Source organism: Uranotaenia lowii, chromosome 2, assembly GCF_029784155.1.
Source record: "Uranotaenia lowii strain MFRU-FL chromosome 2, ASM2978415v1, whole genome shotgun sequence".
Lineage (NCBI taxonomy): Eukaryota > Metazoa > Arthropoda > Insecta > Diptera > Culicidae > Uranotaenia > Uranotaenia lowii.
Window position 1 is genome coordinate 234,201,325 of NC_073692.1, and position 24,333 is coordinate 234,225,657.

Genomic DNA, 24,333 nt, shown 5'->3' on the forward strand with positions numbered 1-24,333 from the left:
GTTTGTGTGATAATCCTGAACAAGAAAATTCTCTTTGAACTCAATTTTCTTTTTTGTTGTGTATTTTTGATATTTTAGTTATTCTTTAATAATTTTGAAACAGTGCCTCCCCCTCTCTTCCCAAACTTGTTGACGGGTCCTTTGTATGGACCTGATCTTTACATAAGAATATTTTATTTATAGTGAATGTTTTACTTTTCAACTTGGCTATTACACAGTTTTCGTGGATTTTTTGGAAGGAACTGTCCTAATTTTACTCATGAAAAAATTTAAATTAGAAGGAATACATGCCAAACTCGAGTTTATCTTAAAAATTAAAAATCCTTTTAGATTGAAAATACTTTTTTAATAATGATTTAATAATAATAATCTTTTCTTAGCTTAGCAAATGTATTTGATTATTCGAAATTAAACGTTGCCCCAGTAAAGGATTGCAATCCTTTATTCCGGTTAGAAATTTAAAATTCAGCTTTTCTATGACTTATCCTCGCTGTTATTGTTGGATCACTCGTTTTTTAATTACCTGCAAAAAAAGAAAAAAAAAGAAAAAGGAAGGATTAGTTCAGTTGTGATTAAATATGGTTGTCGAATTTCGTTTTCATAAAAACATAGCTTCAAATATTAAGAAAAGAAGTTATCCATCCATGTATTTTTAAAATTCCTTGAATTATTCAACAGCTATCTAGTATTTTTTATTTATCTTGACTTTCCAATTCCAGCTTGATAGTACGCATTTCTCTGAATTCTTTTAGTTTTGAACAGATTATTTTGAATGGATAAAACGTTGGTGTGTCGTTTCTGTTTCAATATTTGAAGTGAAAACAATTAAAGGTAATCTAATAAATATAATAACAATATATCCTTAAAGATTATCTCCGGTTGGAAAACAAAATTATTAGAACGATGGCAAATTTTCATAACCAGATGGACAATTTTTTCACAAAAATTACTATAATTTTGATGAGTGACGGTCTGGAGAGATCAACTCAAAGGTGTAGAAGGAGTAAAAGCTTTCTGTTTCCAATCGTATCTACGTTACTGTGAAACTAGCGAAAGTTTTTGGCGTCTTCTGATGCCCAATAGTATTGCACCAGACACAGAATAACATTTTGTAGCTGCTTGAGTTATTTTCCTTTATAAGCAAAGGACGCTTTAGAAAACAGGATTGAAAAATGATCTCTTCAGTTTAATTTTTCATTTGACATTTATGACGATTCCAAAATATTCAAAGAAATCCTCCTGGCAATGAAGATGAGCACGGTGGCTGTTTTTCATCATAACTCGTTGAAATACTTTGAGAAGCATTCAATAATGAAATCAACAACCTATTATCCATTGTTCAAGCTCGTGAGATCTGGCTTCTGATGTTGGCACCTTTTCTTCAATAACATAATCAAACCACCCACTTTCCTGAGGCTGTAGGCAAAATGGCATTTTATACCAAAAGAAGCGTTTAGCAATCGTCATCAGAGAACGCAGCTGCTCACGAGCTGAAAAAAAATGCTTCTGGTCATGATGTGTTGCAAAAAAGACATCATTCGTATTTGATTTGCTCATTGTGCTAATCAACAAACGAATTGATCCAAAAGATTGTCAAGGAAGAATTTTGTAAATCTTTTTCATAAAACTGTGTCATTATTACTTCATTATGTTGGTACATAAACATGGTTTTTCACTGTTTCAGTAGCATGGAGAGCTATGTACGTTCAATCCTAAAGGAATGTGCACATGTGGTTTCAATCTGTCTTATAAATCACTGATTCCCGGAGGGGCTGTAATTAAAATCCGACAGCGTCGGAGCATTGCCTCGTCTCCGTATCGTTTGGACGGTTGATCTGATCGCATACAACTTATCGAAGAAGCAAATTCAAATTGACTACCTAAGGGCTTCCAAGTATGATGTGATCGAAATTTTCAAGACTGTTCATGGGTTGCGCAATTTAAGAGTTCGGATTTAAATTATGAAACTTTCAACAATGGTTCATCAATTCGTAGGCAAATTAAATTTATTATGTTAGCCAAGGACAGTGAGGTTTGTCGCTTAAACTTTTGTTGAAGTCTTTTATCAGAACACTGCACTGAGCTGTGTGGGATAAAGAGTTGATCGAAAGGAAAAGCGAAGAAACTCTATACATTAAAAATACTATTTAACTACTCAATTGGATTTTTTTTATAGTACATGAAACATTTGATAGTATTTATTTTGAGGTAATTTGCCATTTTTCCAACTATTAACTTATTTTTTTTATCCTTCGAAATAAGCGCAACACTTACTACTCGCAATATATTATTTTTCTAAACTAATAGCTTAATCCACTCGAGCGTTTTTGAAACAACGAAGGGTAATGAGTTGGAACCATTAGCTTCACTATTAGGCATCGTCCAAACTTGTTTCCCTCCTGCTTTCCATTTTTCTCACCATAATTACTGATTCGTCATCACTTGATACGCGCTATTCACATTAAAACATTACATAAAACTACTAACAAAAATGTACACCTCTCTATCACACTTAAGAGTGGGTTTGCACCTTGTAGACATCCGTGAAGTATAAACGAACAAAAAAAAAACTCACACGCATGCTCCAGTTGTTGTTACACACATTCCAAAATCGACATACTCCTCCAAAATTTAAGGCGCACTTGATACACTTTTCGTGAGTGCCGTGAGCTAGTGGCCGATTAAAAAAGACACAGTCTGACCCATTCATCCCTCGAAAAGCGCAGACCTTTCGGATGCCGACTGGACCAGCTAATGGCTATCCTCCTTTAGTTGCCCCAGTTATAGACCAGCATGATACTAAGTCTGGGGTCCGAGATTGGGTCATGTGGCAAGTACCCCAATTTGTGGCCACCATCGTTCGTGTCTGTGTGTGGGAGCTTGTTGATGTTGTTCAATCAGTCGGGAGACTTTCGGTCTCGTTTGAATCGAGCCGACTTTGTTGTTGCGCTAGGGTTTTAACATGTGTTCCTATTGGTGCTCGAAAGGTCCACTTACGTTTGGTCGATGTTTGCATACGAGCAAAGTGAGATCCAGTGGGATGTTTACCGAGGGTGTTTATTTGTAACCAATAAGTAAATAAAAGTATTTTTTATGTTCAATTTTTTCAGACACAATCACTATCTTCTTAAGGTGAATGTTCTTATAAAAATATTCTAACATTGCGCAAAAATGTAAATAAATAGCAACAATAAAAAATTCCAAACCAAAACCAACAATAAAAAGTCCTGGAGCTCCTCACCATATTTTGATGGTTTAAAGCAAGTAAGCAAAAACGAAAATTAAACCAAGTAAGCAAAAACGAACAAGTAAGCAAAAACGAATTCAATGAAACTGTTGTATTGAAACTTAAATCTTGACCATAAAAAACCTACCTTGTCTTAAGAATGGATTTTTAATAAAAAGTGTGATTCTGAACTTATGTATGTTAAACTGGAAACCAATAATTTGTGCCTCTAAATTCAATCATTCAATTTTAATTTTTCACATAAAAAAGTTGGTAGCTGTGTGAGAGGTGTCACGAGCTACAAAAGTCAACAGATTGAGCTTGAGCTTGAGCTTGCTATCAACTACGGTCCACCTGCGGCCCCATGGCCAATGGCATAATGGTTGCATTCCGTGATTGGTTCGAGATAATCAACATTGCACAATGAACCAAGTGAAAGGTGCTGGGAACAAGCAACACAATCTCACTGTACAGTTTTGAGAATCTCCTACTTTCAAATGAACCAATAACGACGCCGGCCAAGTCCATGTAGTCGATAGGAGGAAGGGAAGTGCAGCACATGTGATGATTTGTTTTGCGGAGACCGGCTGTACGCCATCCCTCCACAAATCTCACGCTGATGTTTTGGGAGTAAGGGTGATGTGGTGTGGGAATCACTTTGGTAAGTGATATGGCCACATGAAACCTATGCTCCTATGCTCCTGTAACTAAGTTTCCTATTGAAACTCCTAGTTTCACCTCCTGAGGCCGATTCAGTACTGATTAAATTAAACGTTAAATTCAAAAAGGATCTGCAAACTTTGAAATTTTTTTTCGTGTTTTCTACATTTAAATCGAGTGCGTTACTACATATGTCCCTATGCTGCATATTGAAACCAAATCCAAAATAAATTCAATTTATTCCAATATTTTTATGAATTGAAATTCTCAAATAAACTGCATGTTGCTTTTCCATGTATCGAAGTAAATCAAAGACCGATTACGAAAAATATTGTGTTGCAAAGAACGTTCAAAAGTGTATATTATCGAAACTCATCTTTTTAAATTGAAGTGGAATTTTAATTGTAATATTTTGCCTCAGACGATCGCGATATTATCAGTTAGATATCAGTTTCTTAGCGTAGATTTCGGCTCGTCTTTGCAGAGAGTTCACCTCAACCTCTCAAACAATATATAAAAAAAATTTAACGATTGTTTGATAATTTCATATTAATTTATTGAACAATGATTGACCAATTTTTCTTGGATCACATAAATATGCTAAATTTATGATACAACTTTCAAAAATTTCAATAATAAACAATACAATTTGGAATTGGTTTGTTCTATGCTTATATCTGTCTAAGTATGGCCTCATAGTAATGATATACATATAATTTTCTATAAAAATATTTTCGATTAACTGTAAGTTCCAATGACAATATGGCTCCACTAACAAAAGGAATTCATTTAATGTATTTTTAACATTTGCAACCTGCTTATTTCTTTTATTATTATTATTGAATGTTTCAAGAAAGAATTCCATATTTTGATATTACACAATTGAAATCCTAATAAGATCATAAATCGTGATGTAGATTTATCTATACCAAAATTTGTGCAACCCGTTCAAATGTGTACACTGCCGTTCCAAGCAAAACTTTCCCATGTTACTTCTGGGTCATTTTCACTTTTTTGCTGGAAACGGTCTCTTTTAGTGTTAACTTTCGATTAAAAACACAAACAAGTATACTTTGTTCTGAACTTATACGGAATTTTCGTCGTGGTTGTCTCTATGTTGATAGTTCTACGCAAGAATGTCACATTACTGAAAATTCTATAAAAATGCCAATTTTATTGAAAATTTTCTTAAGATGAGTTTCAACTGTTGAATATAATGTTATTCACCAAAAAGAACACTAAAATAGAGGATTGGGGAGGAGCGAGGAACTTTGAGTGACTTATTCAGAGAAATTTTCACCAACACTTTTCGGTAGGAACTACTTACAGGATCGATACTCAACTATACATTTTTTTTAAATATGGAGGAACGCATTTCTCAAATAACAGTTCAACTTGATTTTTTGGGAAAAATAGAAATTAGGTATACAAGCTTTTAAAATGATAGAAAAAGTTTAGCCGTGTGATAGTTTTTCGCAGAACTAGCATCGGTATGTGATCTGATTCTATCCAAAAGTGTCACACGAAGCATTTTTGGCTCTTATTCTCCGTTTGTTGTAGGAAAAGTATTTTTTTGGCAGAAAACATTGTAAAATGATAAACTTAAACTGCTAATTACGAAAAAACTGTCGGTGAATTTTTAGTTTGAAAGAAAAATTGAAAATATAGCTGAAATTTCAATCGCGTTTTTTTGCTCGTTCGTTTTTTCACATGGGACAATCTTGCTTGGAAGGGCAGTACAGCGACTTGTAATAAATCTGATTATCACCAAAACCTCCGAAAGCGTCTGATTATGTCTCTTTTCACAACTTTACTACTATACATTTTCATTATTTGTATAGAAAAATAGAAAACTACTTACCAGACGATATCAGCTACTTATACCATAGTGTTACGATACTCTTGCCTTCCGTCCATCAGCTGGCAAGTCCTTCCTTCAACCCAAAGCAGTCCCTGGTGATTCCAACCTTCCAAATTAGGCTCAAGGATAAATGAAATATATTTTAGTACGATATTTGTGGAAGCCGAGCTACAAAAGTCAACAGATTCAGCAAAAACAAAAAACTTAGTATCCAGCACTTCATTACTAATTACTTTGATTTTAAATAAAATCGAGAATGTCACTACAAATTTTAAGCAGATATGAAACATCGTTCAAGAAACAAATTTCAGCCTCAATTTTATTTTTTATGTCCCTGAATACTCAACTTCACATGCAAACTTCACATTTTTATTTATGTATTAAAAAGATAATTTTGTGGGTGCCCTGAATTCAAGTGTACATTTTTTTTAATCAGCTTTAGTTTTCAAAAAAAAAAAACGAAAATTAGTAAAACTCTTTAACAATTCTCGCGTCAGCTTTCATTACGTCGTATGGAACATCTTAAGAATTCACAGAAAACTGTTGTATGAGTTATCAAAAAACCTTTAATATTTGTATTTCATATATAGAATATATTGTCCAGGCTACAAATATTCTAAACGGAAAGAATTTGCGACTAGTTGATGTATGGTTTTGTTTATTTCCGTGATAAAACTGTTTGTTTACATTTTATATTATACGACGTAACGAAAGCTCACGCTAGAATTTCCTGCATTTTTTAAACAAAACTTGAAAACACCACAAATTTTTCCAAAATAAAGATTTTAATTCAATTATCAGATTACAGTCATGCAACTCTTAATTTTAACATCTACGGAAAAAGTTATCGACTTTTTTTTTAAACTTTTTTGCTATATTGTGAAATACGGGAATGTTAACGATTTTAAATGAAGATAAAAATAAATTGAATTTATGATATAATTTGAAGCAGTAATCAAATCAATTGGTATTCTTCAAAAATTTGTTAAATTGAGCTAGTAAAACTGAATTTGACTTCATCATCTTACAAATATTGACTCCTAATTGAATGAAGTAGGTACTATAAATAATTTAAGAATCAGATTTTTTATCGTGTAGATTTGTTTCAATGATTGATTTTAGTTAAGACTAACTCATTTCTAAACTTATAAATTTCAAAACAACAAAACTGGATGTATGAGACAAGATCTGGGAAGATTAGAGTTCTGGACGCCAAAACCTATCAAGTCAACCATTAAAACATAAGCACCCAAATGCCGTTCACTTGAGTTTTCATTTAAATTATATAAATTACAACAAAAATATTTGATCAACCCTTTAACCCTCATCCGCATTAGATTTCATTACCCTAATCAGCACTTGTGGTGTCAATTTGACACCATAAGCTCAAATCGTTATAACTTTTGGCGTGTTAGACCGATTTAAACAAAACTTACATCAAAAGAAACCTTGTAATGTCAGTAAAATATGTTTAGAACATTATATACAGCTAAAGTTACAAGTTTTCTCGTTATTCAGCATGAAAGAAAAAAAATCCGAAAAAACATGCCTCACGAAAACTGCTGTAGTTCATATGTTACACGTCCAAAAAAATATTTGCCTTATGCATATGAAAGCTGAAGTTAATGCCTACATCATGGAGACAAGAAATATTTTTTTAAATTTTTTTTAATGGAATGGTCACAAAAAGTTTAAAAAAGTGGTCTAAAAAACCTACTTTTCATTCGATTGCTAGTAAATACTGTTTGAGCGATGGTAGAGTTTTGAAAAAAATATGACTACAAAATGTATTAAAATTCCAACATTTTGCTGTCTTTAGATTTTTGATGCAACAAAAATTGAATTAACTGGAATTTTTCAAAGTTCACTACTTTGCGCGATTTTTTTACAAATTGAAATTTCATCTGTTTTTGTGGTCCACTGTCAGGTTGTACCCAGATTATCAGTGCTTTTACTTTGTTTGGACCAATCAAGAGTATATTCATTGGAAAGCACATTTAATCTAAATTCTAGTGAGGTGCTACAATTCACGCTGTGAGATTTCACAAAAATATGAAAATTATAAACGTAAAATCATTCCTGAATTTCTAGAACTACAAGCACCGCGTCCAGCAAATCGTGTTTGTTTGCTCTCCGAGTAGGTACGGTGGGTGGTGATTCGGGCAGAGAGCGAAGCCGACAGACGAAATAATGATGCGTGTCGTGACTAGCAAACGAGAACTAAATTGTCAATAGAAAATTTCCAACCGCGAATCGTACGACACGCATCATTATTTCGTCTGTCGGCTTCGCTCTCTGCCCGAATCACCACCCACCGTACCTACTCGGAGAGCAAACAAACACGATTTGCTGGACGCGGTGCTTGTAGTTCTAGAAATTCAGGAATGATTTTACGTTTATAATTTTCATATTTTTGTGAAATCTCACAGCGTGAATTGTAGCACCTCACTAGAATTTAGATTAAATGTGCTTTCCAATGAATATACTCTTGATTGGTCCAAACAAAGTAAAAGCACTGATTATCTGGGTACAACCTGACAGTGGACCACAAAAACAGATGAAATTTCAATTTGTAAAAAAATCGCGCAAAGTAGTGAACTTTGAAAAATTCCAGTTAATTCAATTTTTGTTGCATCAAAAATCTAAAGACAGCAAAATGTTGGAATTTCAATACATTTTGTAGTCATATTTTTTTCAAAACTCTACCATCGCTCAAACAGTATTTACTAGCAATCGAATGAAAAGTAGGTTTTTTAGACCACTTTTTTAAACTTTTTGTGACCATTTCATTAAAAAAAATTTAAAAAATATTTCTTGTCTTAATGATGTAGACATTAACTTCAGCTTTCATATGCATAAGGCAAATATTTTTTTGGACGTGTAACATATGAACTACAGCAGTTTTCGTGAGGCATGTTTTTTCGGATTTTTTTTCTTTCATGCTGAATAACGTGAAAACTTGTAACTTTAGCTGTATATAATGTTCTAAACATATTTTACTGACATTACAAGGTTTCTATTGATATAAGTTTTATATGAAGTTCATAATAATTCAAACGACTTAAATAGATTTTACTTTTGTGGTGTCAAAATGACACCAAAAGTCGGAAAAGGGAGTTTTTTTGTCCAGGCTTCCAGGGTTCGTCCATAAAAAAAGTAAAGATGCAATATTGAAGAACTTTTGAATTCATTTAGGGTCCCCGAAGAAATTTTTGTATTTTGAAGCTTCTGAAAGAAATTACAAGCCTTCAAACTTGCAATGGTGTCAAAATGACACCCTAATGCGGATGAGGGTTAACTGAAAATGAAGAAAGAAAATATAAATTAAGATGGATAATAATTACCAATTATTACCAATTTGCCTTACAATTTTCAAACAAGGTTAATTTTTTAACTAGTCTGAATATTATTTAAGAATTTGAATTTGTTTTCTTATTATTTTTGGTGTTATTATGTTAACGTATTTTTTTGTGCACTGAGTCTTATGTCTAAAATTTTAAAATTTGGTCAAATTCAATATATTAACTTGGATTTCATTTCTGGTGATTTAGAAATATTGATTTAAAATTTCACATCGTTTTGAATACTTTATCAATATTTATTATCGGCAAAAAATAATTTGAAACTTTAATGCTCATTTATTTTGAATCGTACCAGTATTTTTTTTTTCAAATAATTAAGATATTAATTGAAGAAATCAATTTCCTTATTTATTGTTTATTTATGGTATTGCCATTAAAAATCTTTAATGAACAACATATGGTCGCAATCTTAAACCTAATTAAAATTAACTCAATTTAAACTTTGAAAACCCCCTTCATGGACGGGTCTTTTGCACGGGCCTGCATTGAATAACATGAAACAACAATGACAAAATTTAACTTACTTCGAATGGTAAATTTCGAAAAGAAATGTAATCAGTGCCATGAATTTAATTCTTCGAGTAAATATTGCTAATAATTATTTGAGATGAATTTTTAATTATGCCTTTCAACAACCGCAATTTTAGATGAAAGCATCAAATATCGCGAAATGTTAAAAATAACAATGAAAACTAAATTTAAAAATAAAAATATACTGAATCTCAAATTTGGATCTAAATATTTTTTATTTTAAATTCTTTGAGTTTTTACCTTATTTTCAAAAACTTCCGAAGTTCAGGGAAGCACATCGAGCAGATCTGATAATAATAACTGGTTTATCACTTGTTCAACATTTGGCGATAGATATGAGAACACGATGACTTCTCATCCCTTTCCAATGCCGATCAAGATAACTCGCCGAAATTATTTTCCCTCAGTCGGAGAATATTCTCCGACAAAACTGGAAGCGATCCAAAGAACAAACGCACAGAGAGTGCTCCCAAGTAACCATATGCATTAAGCCAAAACCCTGAATCAGCATTAAATCAACATTTCTAATGCAAGTTAGCATGAAATCAACATTTCTAATGCAAGTTGGCATTATATCAACATTCATAATGCTTTTTAGTTTTATATAAGCATTATTAATGCATAGAAGCAATAAAGAAAATTAGCACTAATGATAGCACTATATGCACATATAGAGCTACTCTACAAAGTTAAGAAGCATTAAGAGTGGTGTGACCCGGACAGTACTTGAAGTACGAGTTTTTTTCACCCACCTTATCAGCATCAAGAGTGGTCGAAATGGTAAAGGCGCAAGGAAAGATAAAGGATGCTGCGGGATCCTCGGTTCGAGACTCATCAAATGTAATCCATATGTCAATTATATTCACTTCCTATTTCATAGAAGAATTCCTTCAGCAGGCATAATTCTCCATTCAGCATGTTGATTGATGTTGTAGATAATAATTAATTATTCTTTTGATTTTTGTTCATTTTAATTATTCGAAAAATAATAATTAAGTAAACAAAAGGTGTTCTAAGTATGCATTGTTAATGCTTTTACACGGCTTGCGAAAAATGACGTTTTGAAGGTGCACTAATTCAGCATTTGTAATGCTTATTAAAGGCTATGTTGTGATAGCATTTAATCAGCCCGATATTTCGCCTTTTTAGCATTAAATCTGCATTATATACGCATATAGTGCAAAACAAGCATTAATACAGAGTTATATATGGGAATATAGTGTTGATTAAGGGCTATGTTTTAGTGCTTATGGTTACTTGGGCTTTTTCTAGCTATTCACCTCCGTTCTGTCTGACTCTTCGCGCTCACTCCATGCAAAATAGTGATAAATTTACTCTCCCCCGGGAACCCGAACTTATCCTTAACACGTTCGTCGCCACGCTCATTTTGGTAGTTTTATTAGCCGGGCCCACAGAAATTTTCAGAGAGAGAAAGCAAAGAGGGAGAACTCCCATATTTGAAACGTGTGGCGAAGCGGAGCGGTAAACTCAAGTAAGAGAGCGTCACACGCTTTTTGATGTGACGGGGCCCCCCAGGACATACACTCGTCACCCAAATATGGGTGCCGTGGCGACGAACGTGTTAATGTTATAAGAGACGATAAATTTAAAGCGGAATGCACAACTTATCGAGAGCAAAATTTATGTTGATAAGCGCTAGTATAGTGTTCTTGCGGATGAAAATCTCTCTCACGAATGTTTTGATTGGCAAATTCTATCGGAGGATAAAGATTTTTGGATTCCCGGCCTTTAACTTTTTTTCATTGAAACATTAAATCTAAGCTCTAATTATAGTAAATATAGAAAAACTTAACACTGATGTGATGAAATAACCGGATTACTTCGAAACATGAACATATGGCATCCCTGACTATGTTTTTCGCCAAAAAAAAAATTGTGGTATCTAAAATATCGCAAAAGTTTCTACCAGATATGTTTGAAAAAAAAAAAAAAACAAAATATTCGAACCAGCTGTAAATGTTTGTCATTTAAAAATTTTGTATAATATCAACTTAAGACTGTGATTGTACATTTGATTTTGATTATTGAATCCGTATGTGTTTATTTGAATTAGCTTTAAATTTATTTGTAAGGTCGAAGAAAACGAGGTTTCACTGAGGTTTGAAAGATTAGGGAAAATTTAGAGATTTGTAAATTCCAAAATTCGAAGGCAAATGTGCACAATTCGACAAATCGAAGCTCAATTTTTTTAAATTTGGTGAAATTCAAATTCGGATGACCAAGCATTCCAGATTGCCCAGTTTTACAGGAGCTTGTCCAGATTATCAAAGCAGTTAAATTAGAAACGATTTAGGGAAGAATCTGGAAACCCTGTGGTAAATTCCCGGCAAAAATAAAATAAAACAAGAAAAGCCTGGAAAATCGAATTGGCTATAGATCTATCCGCGATGTTAGCAATATCCAAACCAAAAACTCAAATGATTAAAAAGATTATTCGTACATATATATATCAATAAGAAAACTTTGTTGAGCTTGTTTCATCGATATAAATTTGTAAGCAATTTTTTAATTATAGAAAAAGATTTGAATGCTGTTGATGTGCCTCAATTACAATTTTTTCCACCTGCATTTTGGCTTGATTTGCCCGGGCTTTGAGTTAACATTTTTGACAATAAAAAAATACAGAAATAAAAAAATATGGAAAGGTTATATTAAACTAAGGTTGCCAAAACTTTTTCAGCACGTATCCGGGCTGAACAAATCTGGACACTTTGATACAGTGGTTGTATTTGGATGAGAATGAATTGATCAACCTTCTCTCGCTCAATGCTTCATTTGGAAGCAAAGGTTGCTTTGAGGCAGCGAAAACGACAAAACCGATGATGCATACGCTCTCAACTTGGCCCGCCTTCACGAAGCAATATACCTACATTCGAGGCAGCGAATCCAAAAAACCAAACGAATGGCTCCCATTCATCTCCTGTTACATTCTTGAGGGAACCGAATTCAAAAGGCACAGCAAACCCGAGTCTCCTCGTTTGTGCCTGGATCGAATGTGTGAGGTTTTTCTGCTATTGCTGTTATTGCACAGCAACCGCACGCAGGCAGCTAGTGTTTTCGTTTCTTTTTCCTCCCCCATCCTTGCTCCATACGTTGCGGGCCTATGCAATGCAATAAGTTCGGTTGTTGTCGTTGTTGCCTCAACCTTTGCGGCGAGGTTGAAGATGTTCTCCTCAACGACAGCTATCGGCTTGAGTCCATCAAATTCAATAACGTAAATGAGTATGTGTGCTTCGTCTTCTTCATGCATCATGTAGCAACCGAACGTTGAGAGAGTTCGTTCGGGGCAGCAAACGAATAGTGTCTCTCAGAGCACATCCTCCTCATGGGGGGAGGTTTGAATGAATGTATATGTATCGTCTCCTGTATTGCTATGCGAGACCTCAAAGCGTGTATTTTGAGAGCCTCTGACTGATGAGAAACTTGGTGAGGATTTCAATCACTGCTTTGATATAAACACCTGGCAAAATCCGGGCATTTGATGTCATAATTGACGACCAAAATCCCGACAATATCGGAACAAATTTAGTCAAAACCCAGAAATTACTCCACAAAAATCAAGAAAAAACCGGGAAAATTTTTCAACTACAATATGACATTCACAAAATGAATAAGTTGAATAGAAAATTGTTGATAACGGAAAACTTTTATATACAAAAGTTTTCTTATCTGTGCCCAGAGTACGTATGATTTTTATTTTAATTTAATTGATAGCTTCGTATATTCTTCGTGTAATTAATTGGAATAAAGTTGTTGAACATAAAATCATTGAATATTGGTGAAAAAAGGAAAATATTAATAAGCACATAGCCTTTAAGTATAGCACATAGGAGAAAGCTGTACATGACGCACCAGCGGGGTAAGATGGCCCTTGTCATCATTTCAAATACGCTAAATGATGTCTTCGAATAACGTTTTTCTTCATTTTTATTGCGGCAAAGAAGATTTTCTATTTCTTCGGTATAAATTTCATCAAAACTGCTCTAATTCAAATAATAGAAGCTTTCATCGAATCTGCGTGAAATTTGTAATTTTTCATGATTAACTTATAAGGTTTTACGGTGTACCAGACTGCACAGTAGAATGCCCCAAATGAACCGACATTTGAAAAAGTTATGCGCTGCAGACATTAATTGATCATAGGCCTAGTACAAGGTCTCATGCCGAATTTGGGCCAGATCGGATCAAGGAAAAGAGTTGCTCAACGAGCCTAAAGTTTGTATGAGTCTTTGGGACATTTTGTTCGGGAGGAACACGAAAATCCAGTTTTTCATGAATTATATTGGTCCCTTTCGGCCAATTTCATTTGTAAACAATTTTTCTTAAAGCCTAAACTATGACAAATATTTCATCTGAAAACTGCATTTCAATTCAAGTTAAGACATAAAAGTTATTAAGCTTCAAAAAATAGTTATCTTTTAAAAGGATTAACTATTCATTACTATTAATGAGAGACACTGCTTCGAACTTTTCGACGCAGCATTAACAGTGATGAATATCACCTTGAAAAAAGTTACCCCGTTTTAGAGTTTAATCACTTTTGTATCATAAGTCGAATCGAAATGCAGTCTTTGGATGAAATATTTGTCATAATTTAGGCTTTAAGAAAAACCGTTTTTAAAAGACATTGGTAGAAGAGGATCAAAATTATTAATGAAAAACTAGATTTTCATGTTTCTGCCGAACAAAATGTCTCAAAATCCCATACAAACTTAAGGCTCGTTGAGCGACCCTTCCCGTGATCCGATCTGGCCCAAATTCGGCATGAGACCTTGTACTAGGCCTAGGATCAATTTAAGCCTGCAGCACATAACTTTTTCAAATGTCGGGTTATTTGGGGCACTCTACTGCACAGTCTGCAAAAACTGAAGCTTTTCGTTTTTCCAATCGTATGCACTTTCGGATGAATATAAGCATTTTCCTTATATTTCATTACTTCCCATAAATTTTAACTAAAAAAATTATATCAAAAATGGGGCAAAATGCGCGCAAGACCACGTGTTATACGCTCGAGTTTTGAATGCTGATAACTTTTAAGAAATTCCAACTATCAAAACGAAATGTCATTATTTGTATTTGCTGACTCCCAAATAACGATTAGAATGCATAATTATAACAAATTTCGTCCTAGTTCAAGTTTAAAAGGTGAACCAATATTCGATTCAAAATCCAATATTCGATTCAAATCTGCCGCCATATTTGCCACGATATCAGCCCAGAAATCGAATTTCGTTGCCTACTTGAAGGCGTTTTACTTATAAGGATTTCAAAAAGCCTATTTTAAAAAGCGAAATATTCGATAAGTTTAGCAATAACAAATGAGTTTTTGCCAAAGTAGGCTTAGTTTACAAAAATGAGGTGAACATGTTATAAAATATTTGGCGTTACAATAATTGTATTCCGTGTAATCATTATTCTATTTCTGACCACCCTTTTGGTATGGTGCGCTTTGTCCACTAGTTTAGGCATTCAACACCACAGTGTGTTTTCTAGCTGATTAAGTATTTTACAAAAATATCATCAAAATCTAGTTTTAATCATAATTTTTCCTTCTAGTAAGACGTAAAGCAGATACCTGAATCGTCGTAAACGTTCTTGAATTAGTTATTCAATGATTGTAAGCGCTGTAAATAGCGTTGATGCTTAACTGATGCATTCTATAAAGTTTTCCCCTACATCTGTTGATATATACATGCTTCAGGAAATGTTCAGATTATTCAGGTAATTTCTTTCATGTTAAAAAAAACTTGATTTGAAATTCTTGAAAACCTTCGTATAGTTAACCACCCTAGTGCAAATAGGCCCCATTCAACGGCGTGTTTCACAAGTGTTCAGGGGAAAAACGATCACCCAATCACTCGACCGGTTCGGACACTTTGCGGGAATTCGCGGAATGAATAAAAACGAGCACTGACTTCGACTTTAGATTCGCGGCGGTTTATTTTGGGGCAAGTAGATTTGTTCGCGGCTATGGTTTCGGTTCAACTGTGCTGCTGCTGATGTTTCAATCAGCTGTTTCGGCAGTCACGCACTAACACACCCGCAACGGCAGAACTGTCAAGCCGTGCGATGTTTTTTGATTGCTGGGGGTGTTCAAGCATTCTACAAGATCGATATATTCGCTATCTTTTTCTATCATATGCCGCCCGCCTTGAAATATCATTTCAACCTATCTCGCTTAGTCTAACGGTATTACAAACATAATTCATTTTGTTTTGGTTTCATAGTTCTTAGCTATTCTGTGCCTATAAATTAAACATTTTTTTTTCCAAATAACGAGAGCAAATTTGTCCTAATTGTTGTTCTTAAAACTACACTAGTGTGTGAATATGTGTTGCAGTGCATATATTGTGTGTGAATCTGGTGCTGAAGAATGTTGGGTTGAGTGCAGGAAGCTGCCAATTCGCATCGGATAGATCCCGTTAGCTGCTGGGTCGGAATCAGCTGTTGTGCACTGCGCCTGCAGTCGGAATACGGTTACCAGTGTACTGATTTTCAACTATTTCGGTGATTGATGAAACTAATTTTTTGTTTCGCTGTTTTAGGCTGCGCTGAAGTTTACTGCCGTTGTTTTGTTGCTGCTGGATTGGTTTCTCAAAAACCTTGTAGGGCTGAGTGATCAACTGCGGTGGTGTTCTGCGATGCAACCGACGTGTGATGTAACTCGATGACGTGCGGGAAGAATACCAGAGTGACCTGTTAGGATGAAGAGCGCTTTTTAAACCGTCGAAGTGCAAACATGAAAGGAACTTGCCTGGCGCGGAGGCCACTAGGCCTCCGCTGACTCCTCCGTTGCCTCGAGTCCTTTCTCGCTGGTGATTTTGACGGCTTCCAATCTGGTCCAGTGTGCTTGGTCTTAAGCTGCGATCGACAATGCTGGCCAAGCCTGCCGATTACTGCTATGCCTGGACGAGAAGGTTGATGGTACCTATCAACCTTGCTAGGTGATATGCGCTCTGCATCTTAGGGGGAATAATTCTGCCCGAAAACGTGCACTAAATTGTGCTGGCGCTTAACGCCTCTGTAGGTGAAACCTTATGTTTCATTCTGACACAGCCTTCACGTGAAACGTGCACCTTGTTGTGCTGGCGCTTAACGCCTCTGTTAGTGAAACCTTGTGTTTCATTCTGACGCAAATTTTCTGACACAGTACTCAAACGACATATATCTGACAAAATCACATGCTTCATGCTTTTAAATCGGGCATAATTATTGTATTTAATTAGGTCTTAATTGAATTTTGATTGGCAAACTGTATAGGTACTTTGAAGACTTCAAAATACAAACTCAAAAACTGACAAAATCTAACTCTGTTGTTCTTTCTCCGGTGTGACATCATTGTCACGAATTGGTAAGATGCATATCTTCGAAATGCCTCTTTGGTAACTTCCAGATTGCGTTCGAACAGTTACAACTCTGACATTACCATCTGACCCAGGGTGAATTTCTGACACTCTTCCGATTGCCCACTGTAATGGTGGTAAATTGTCCTCTTTAAGAACTACCATTGTTCCGACCTTGATGTCCGGCTCGAAGGACCAAAATGTTGGGGGAAATTGTTCACCTGAGCACTTTACCGGTTCGGACACTGTCGAAGAAACTCGCGGACAACTTAATTCGAACTTCGGATTGTAAATTAATTACTCGCGACGGACTCTTATGTTGGGGCGGTATATTCACGGCAAAGGTTTCGTTTCTGTTTTGACCATTTCGTTCTGTTATGCAGATCAGACAAGTATTGAATTGACCATCTTTTCCAAATTTGTTGAGCAGTTTTCTCCATTCTGTGAAATACGTTTAAACGATTTTCTGGTATATCTTCCCAGTTCTGTTCTGGGGGTGCAGTGAGCGATTTTTGAACCAAGAAATGACCAGGAGTAAGCACTTCAAAATCGTTTGGATCGTTACTACACGGAGTGAGCGGACGTGAATTTAGAATTGCCTCAATTTGTACAACGACAGTCTGCAGTTCTTCTAGACCCAACGTGCGTGTACCAATAGTGCGCCTCAAGAGTGATTTGAACGACTTCACTGCTGACTCCCAAAGTCCACCAAAATTAGGTGATCGAGCTGGGATAAACTTAAATTCTATCCCCTGGTTTGCTGAGTGCTTTACAACCGATTCTTGGAAACTATTCTCGCTGAATAACTTGGAAAGTTCGTCGAGTTTCCGTTTGGCTCCAACAAAATTTCTGCGGTTATCGCACATAATCAAACTTGGCGTGCTTCTTCGGCCACAAAACCGTTTGAAAGTGGCAAGAAACCCATCTGTTGACAAATCTGACGCGACTTCAAGATGCACAGCTTTCGTAACCAGACACACATAAATGGCTACAAATACCTTCACCGGGCGACATCGCCGTTGGGGGTAAGTGACAAGGAATGGGCCGCAGTAATCTACTCCCACACGTTGAAATACTGGGTTTTGTGTCACTCTTTCCGGGGGTAAATCAGCCATAAGCTGCTCTTGAATTTTGGGTCTAGCACGAAAACAACGTATGCAATTATGGATTACTGACCGAGCCAAACTGCCTGCATGAATTGGCCAAAACTTTTGACGAACTGTTGCGATCAACAGCTGCTGTCCAGCGTGAAACAACTTCTGATGGTAATAAGACATGACTGATCTGGTAAGCGGATGTTTATAGTCCAAGATAAACGGATGTTTTCTAGTTTCTGAGATTGCTGCATTCTCTAATCGACCACCGACACAAATTATTCCATTCATCATGCGTGGATTGAGAGACAGCAACTTTGAACTGACTGAAATCTGACGGTTATTTGACAAATCTGCATATTCTTTCGGAAAACTTTCTTTTTGGGACAATCTGACTAAGCACTGAAGGGCTTCTTCTAACTCTGAGGCTGACAAGTATCCGACTTTTCTGTTACTGTTGTTACATTTTTGCGCATTGAAACGAAATCGCAAAAAGTACGCGGTCAACCGAATTGAATCTACAAGTGAGGCTCTCAATTCAAATATCTCATTGGTTGTCAAAGAATCAGTGACGGCAGTGACAGCTCCTCTCTCTTCGAGCATGGAACTGGGTATTTCTGGGCAAACTTGTGGAGGTTGAGGCCAATGCGATTCCTCCAATCGTAACCAACTGGGACCATGAAACCAAAGAGACTGATACTGTAACTGAGCGGGGGTCATTCCTCGCGATATGATATCCGCTGGGTTTTCTGTGCCTGCGACATGACTCCACACGCCCGACCGTGTAATATGCTGGATTTCGGACACCCGATTTGCCACAAAATTAGTCCATCTTGACGGTGAAGATGCAAGCCAACATTTGACTATCATCGAATCTGTCCAGAAAAACGATTTGAAAGAAGACAGCTCCGTGCCTTTCACGAGCTTCTCAAACAGGTGAGCAAGCAGTAATGCAGACGATAGCTCTAACCTTGGAATTGACTGACGTTTCTTCTTTTTCTGGAGATTCTCTAGAGGGGCAACTCGTGATTTTGAGGTCATCAATTGAACAACAGTTTCTCCCGATTCTGACACAGTTCTGACATAAATACAGGCCCCATAGGCCTTCTCTGACGCATCACAAAATCCATGAATTTGTAATGAACTGACTGTTTTACTGACACCCACCCATCGTGGTACTGACACATTATCTAACCCAATCAAATTTCTTCTGTATTCATCCCAAGCGCTTTTCAAATCTTCGGTAAGTTCGTCATCCCATCCACATTGTAGTTTCCAAAGTTCTTGAACGAAAATTTTTGCCTGAATAATCACAGGACCGACTAATCCCAATGGATCAAATAACTTGGAAACATCTGACAAAATTGACCTTTTCGTAATGGGTGCTGAACTCTTCCAACTTGGGGTACTAAACCGAAAAACATCTGACTCCGGTTCCCATAACAATCCCAAAGTTTTCACCGTCGAGCTTGATGAATCAAGCTCCAAAACCGAACGTTCATCTCGAAGATTTTCAGGGATTTCTAAGAGTATTTCTGAGCTGTTCGAAACGTATTTTCGCAAAGACATACCTGCTGAGTCCATTAATTCTGACATTTCTTTGACTAACTGAACACCTTCTTCGATACTGTCAACTCCAGCAAGCATATCATCGACGTAGAAACAACGACCCAAAATCTTCGACGCTAAGGGATGAGTTTTAGAACCCTGATCGGCTAGGACTTGCAAACACTTTGTTGCCAAGTAAGGCGCTGACGCTGTTCCGTAGGTTACTGTTAACAACTCGTAAGTGCGAAGGGGTTGATCGGTGGAGTCTCGCCAGAGAATTCTCTGCAATTTTTGGTCTGCTTTCTGGATTTGGATCATACGGTACATTTTGGCAATATCTGCCACAATCGCAAACTGACACAATCTGAATCGCAAAACAATATCGATCAGCTCATCTTGTATAACCGGGCCAACCATAAGCGCATCATTCAAAGAGACTCCTGTCGACGACTTACAGGAAGCGTCGAAAACCACCCGTAACTTTGTCGTGGTACTTTCGGGCTTAAGAACTGCGTGATGCGGCAAATAGTAGCAAACTTCATTTAACTGACTTGAGCTGTCGATAACTTCTGACATATGACCAAGACTCTGATACTCATGAATAAATTCAGAATACAACCTTTTCAATTCAGAATCCATTGATAATCGTTTCTCCAAACTCAAAAACCGTTTCGTGGCGATAACTCTGGAATCTCCAATTCGATTCAAGAAACCTTCTTTTTTGGGTAACGTTACAACAAATCTTCCTGACTCATCTCTGACAGTAGTATTCTTAAAAATCTCTTCACAAGCTGACTCTTCAATCGACTGAATGCTGCGAACATGACATGTTTCGAGCTCCCAAAAACGTGTAAGCTGATCTTGTATGTCACCGACTGAACAGACATAAACTTCTGACTGAGAAACTGAATTTTGATTATTGGGCAATCTACCAGACACAATCCATCCGAAAACTGTATTCTGTAATGTGGGTCCGTTCTCTAACGGCTTCATTCTTCCATCTGACAGTAAATCCATATAAAATTCGGCTCCAATTATAACATCAATTGGACCAGACTCATAAAACCCAGGATCTGCTAAACAGGCCGAACTCGGCAGCGTAAGGATCGAAGGATCAAAAGCAGCAGTAGGCAGATCAACTGTTAACCTTGGCAGTACAAAAAATTGCATCCATTCTTTAAACTGCGAAATTCTGGGGGATCTGGAACCAACTTCTGCGGAAACTAACTTCGTTGAAACCATTTGAGAGGAGCCAATGCCTTGCACCGACAAAAACGTTGGAGTTTCATGGAACTTAAGCCGTCGAGAGAATTCACGTGTCATCAAACAATGCTGAGAACACGAATCTAGCAGCGCACGTGCCAGAAGTGTATTTCCAAAACGATCCTTGACACGGATCATCGCCGTGGACAGTAAAATATTACGAGACGGTGTAAACGGAAGTGCTACGTAATTCTGACTTGTGGTGGCTTGTGCGTTGTCTGGATTTGTGTTTGTGTTGTGTGAGTGGGTTTGTGCATGCTGTGTAGTGGTGTGCGCATGCTGTATTGGTCTTGAGTTGTGTGGTTGTTGTTGATTCATTGGCTGCGGTTGCGATTGAAACGGTATCTGTTGCGCCGAACGCGTTTGACTCTGCTGTCGGTATTGTGCCGAAAACTGCGGCTGTGGAACGGAGGATCTAGAATGTAACATACTGTGGTGCTTCTGCTGACAATGATGGCAAGAACCTCGTTCACAATTTCGGTAGAAGTGGCCTGGCATCAAACAATTCCGACACAACTTGTTGCGAATGGCAGCATCCATTCGCTCGGGAACCTTCATCCGTTGAAATTTGCCACACTGGAACGGTGAGTGCCACGGATCTGCACAGAACGGACAACGTGAAACTGATCTGATGGTTGTATTGCAAACTGTTGATTTCGTCTGACGGGCTTCGGATGGTGGATTTCTTGCAGAGGTGATTGATTGGAGAACAGAGCAGTGACCTTGCAAGAACAGAAGCAGCTCTTCGTACGTTGGGACCTCCTTAGACCCGTAATGCGTCTCCCATTGGCGCAATGTTGCAGAATCTAGCCTAGAACACAACATGTAGACTAATATTGTGCTCCAAGACTCCGTTGGCTCTCCGATTTTCTGCAACATCATCAAGTTTTTCTCGAACTCGCTGATGAGGAAGTTCAGACCGTCGTAATTCTCCTTTTTCAGCGGTTCGAGGGCGAAAAGAGCGTCGAGATGAGCCTTCACAATCAGCTTCTTATTTTCATAGCGAACTTGTAAAGTTTTCCAGGCGACGTCGTAGTTTGCCTCTGAAAGCTCAATGTTGTTGATTTCCTTAAGTGCATCACCCTGCAGAGAGGAACGAAGGTATGTAAATTTATCCATAGACGTCAGATGCTCGTTGTCATGAATAAGGCTTCGGAAAGAATCCCGGAATGTAATCCACTCTCTTATTTTTCCACTGAAGGACGGCAAACGTATCTCTGGTAGCTTTACTCTCGAAGTATTTCCTGACGCAGACTGACTCTGACTGTTGCTGGTTGTGTTCACACCCAAGGCATCCTTATCACCTTGGAGTCTAAGGAGGTCACCTCGGATGGCGAAGTATCGGTCATCGAATTGCTGTAGAACCTTGTCGTTTTCCTCTTCACGTTGCTTGGCAATCTCTCCTTTGACTACACTGTCAGCATCTTTCTGCTCTTTTTCATCCGCTTCATCCAGCAAAAGTTCAATTTTGCTCCGTATTTCAAAAAACTCACTGTACACAGTATCAATCACATGCAATCTCGAACTTAATTGACACCGATCACTATCAGTCTGATAGGTTTGGATGAATCTATCCGTACCCTCAAAAATAACATATAACTGCCGTTCACGTTTTAGCAAAGCCTTCAGCGTACTTTTAGACATTGCTACACTTCTTATAATCTGACACTGCACCAAATATGTTACACTGCAATAGTAATTCACTGACCGATAAATCGACTCAACGTTCCACAGTACCGATAAAACTGACAACTGACAACCCTATTGACAGCAGCGAGGGGGAGGCAACCAATAAAAAAAACAGCAAAGTGAAATGATGCGGCAGAAACCGAGACCAAATTACAGCGTACAAGGCTCACACCACATGCAACAAACCAAGACTTACTCACATGCAAAATCTTTATTTATTTTCACTCAGGTAGGCCACATGCATCAAGCCACCAATCGTATACACTTTACCGTTCTCGTAACAAACCAAAAAAAGGCCTTTAGTTCCTCCTGGATCTGCTTCCAAAAACTGCAGTATCTCCCAGCTGATAGATTGCAATTTTCAATTGCACCCAAATCTGCGATGGCGTCGCGGCGTCGTCTCTCAGTTGCTGTAGCGATGGCGAATCCGGCGTCCAAAATGGTGCAGCTATCAGGCAGGAACAATAGCTCGAACAGCTTCACTATTCCGCGGTTCACAGGGCTTCCACAAATGTCCTGAATCTGGCTTCGAAGGACCAAAATGTTCAGGGGAAAAACGATCACCCAATCACTCGACCGGTTCGGACACTTTGCGGGAATTCGCGGAATGAATAAAAACGAGCACTGACTTCGACTTTAGATTCGCGGCGGTTTATTTTGGGGCAAGTAGATTTGTTCGCGGCTATGGTTTCGGTTCAACTGTGCTGCTGCTGATGTTTCAATCAGCTGTTTCGGCAGTCACGCACTAACACACCCGCAACGGCAGAACTGTCAAGCCGTGCGATGTTTTTTGATTGCTGGGGGTGTTCAAGCATTCTACAAGATCGATATATTCGCTATCTTTTTCTATCAACAAGGTCAAATTCACTCAGCCGAACACGCATTCCGCATCTTCCCATGCAATGAAGTGGCCCGAAGGAAGGCGCAGATCAAAGAAATTGGAGAAACCCTAGAGTGGAGCAGTTGGACAGTTTCGGTTCATTACTTGGACCTCAAAGCAAGATTCGTCAAGCTGGTGCGTGAGGAAAAAGGTTGTTTGCTTTACTTCTCTCAGTCTGTTCGTTCAACTTTAGGCAAATCAGGGAAATGTTAGGGGAACATGCGCTATTATGCGCCACCTAAGCGAATCGCTGATTTTCTATGTATTCCACGTACAAATTGTGTTAAAAATGGGTGTAATCGTTGAAGAAAAGCGTTTTCTACGAATTCCTATAATTTTTCATTACTCAAATTGCTACAGCTTCTTCAAAAACATGATTTTTTAAAACCATATTCAAAGCCACAGAACAAAACTGTGTTGCGAATACGCGCCGCTGTGTATTCAATACGCGCCTAGCAGCCGAACACACCCGAGAGCAGCCGAAGACCGAAAACACACCAATACTTACAGACACTTTGACTGAAAAGAAAATCAAAATGGACTAATAGAAATTTAACAAAAATTGAAAAATAGATTTTTTGGGCTAAATTTACGCTCAAAATATGGCTTTAGACTTTTTGTTCATTTTCAATGAAAATTGGCCTTTTTGGAAAATTAATGCTATTTTCAGCCTACTACGATTGGCGCGTTATAAAGAGCGCATTGGCTGTGATAGAACATACCCATGAAAAGCATACCTTAGCGAGTTCTGTATGATTTTTTAGCAAAAAATCATAATTTAGATTCTCCTCTATCGATGTGTCAGAAAATATTGTCTTATTCATTTTTCTCTGCTTGGTGACACCTTATTAAAAG

The 24,333-nt window shown here is 37.2% G+C and overlaps 1 protein-coding gene across 1 annotated transcript; it reads right to left on the reverse strand.

Annotated features, from left to right (window-relative positions):
- Positions 1-515: 515 nt before the first annotated feature.
- Positions 516-22,553, reverse strand: LOC129742412 (uncharacterized). Its single transcript, XM_055734311.1, has 2 exons — positions 19,670-22,553; positions 516-523 (listed from the first exon to the last, which is right to left on the reverse strand). The coding sequence occupies exons 1-2, from the start codon at positions 22,551-22,553 to the stop codon at positions 516-518; spliced, it is 2,892 nt and encodes a 963-aa protein (XP_055590286.1).
- Between the last annotated feature and the right edge of the window lie 1,780 nt (positions 22,554-24,333).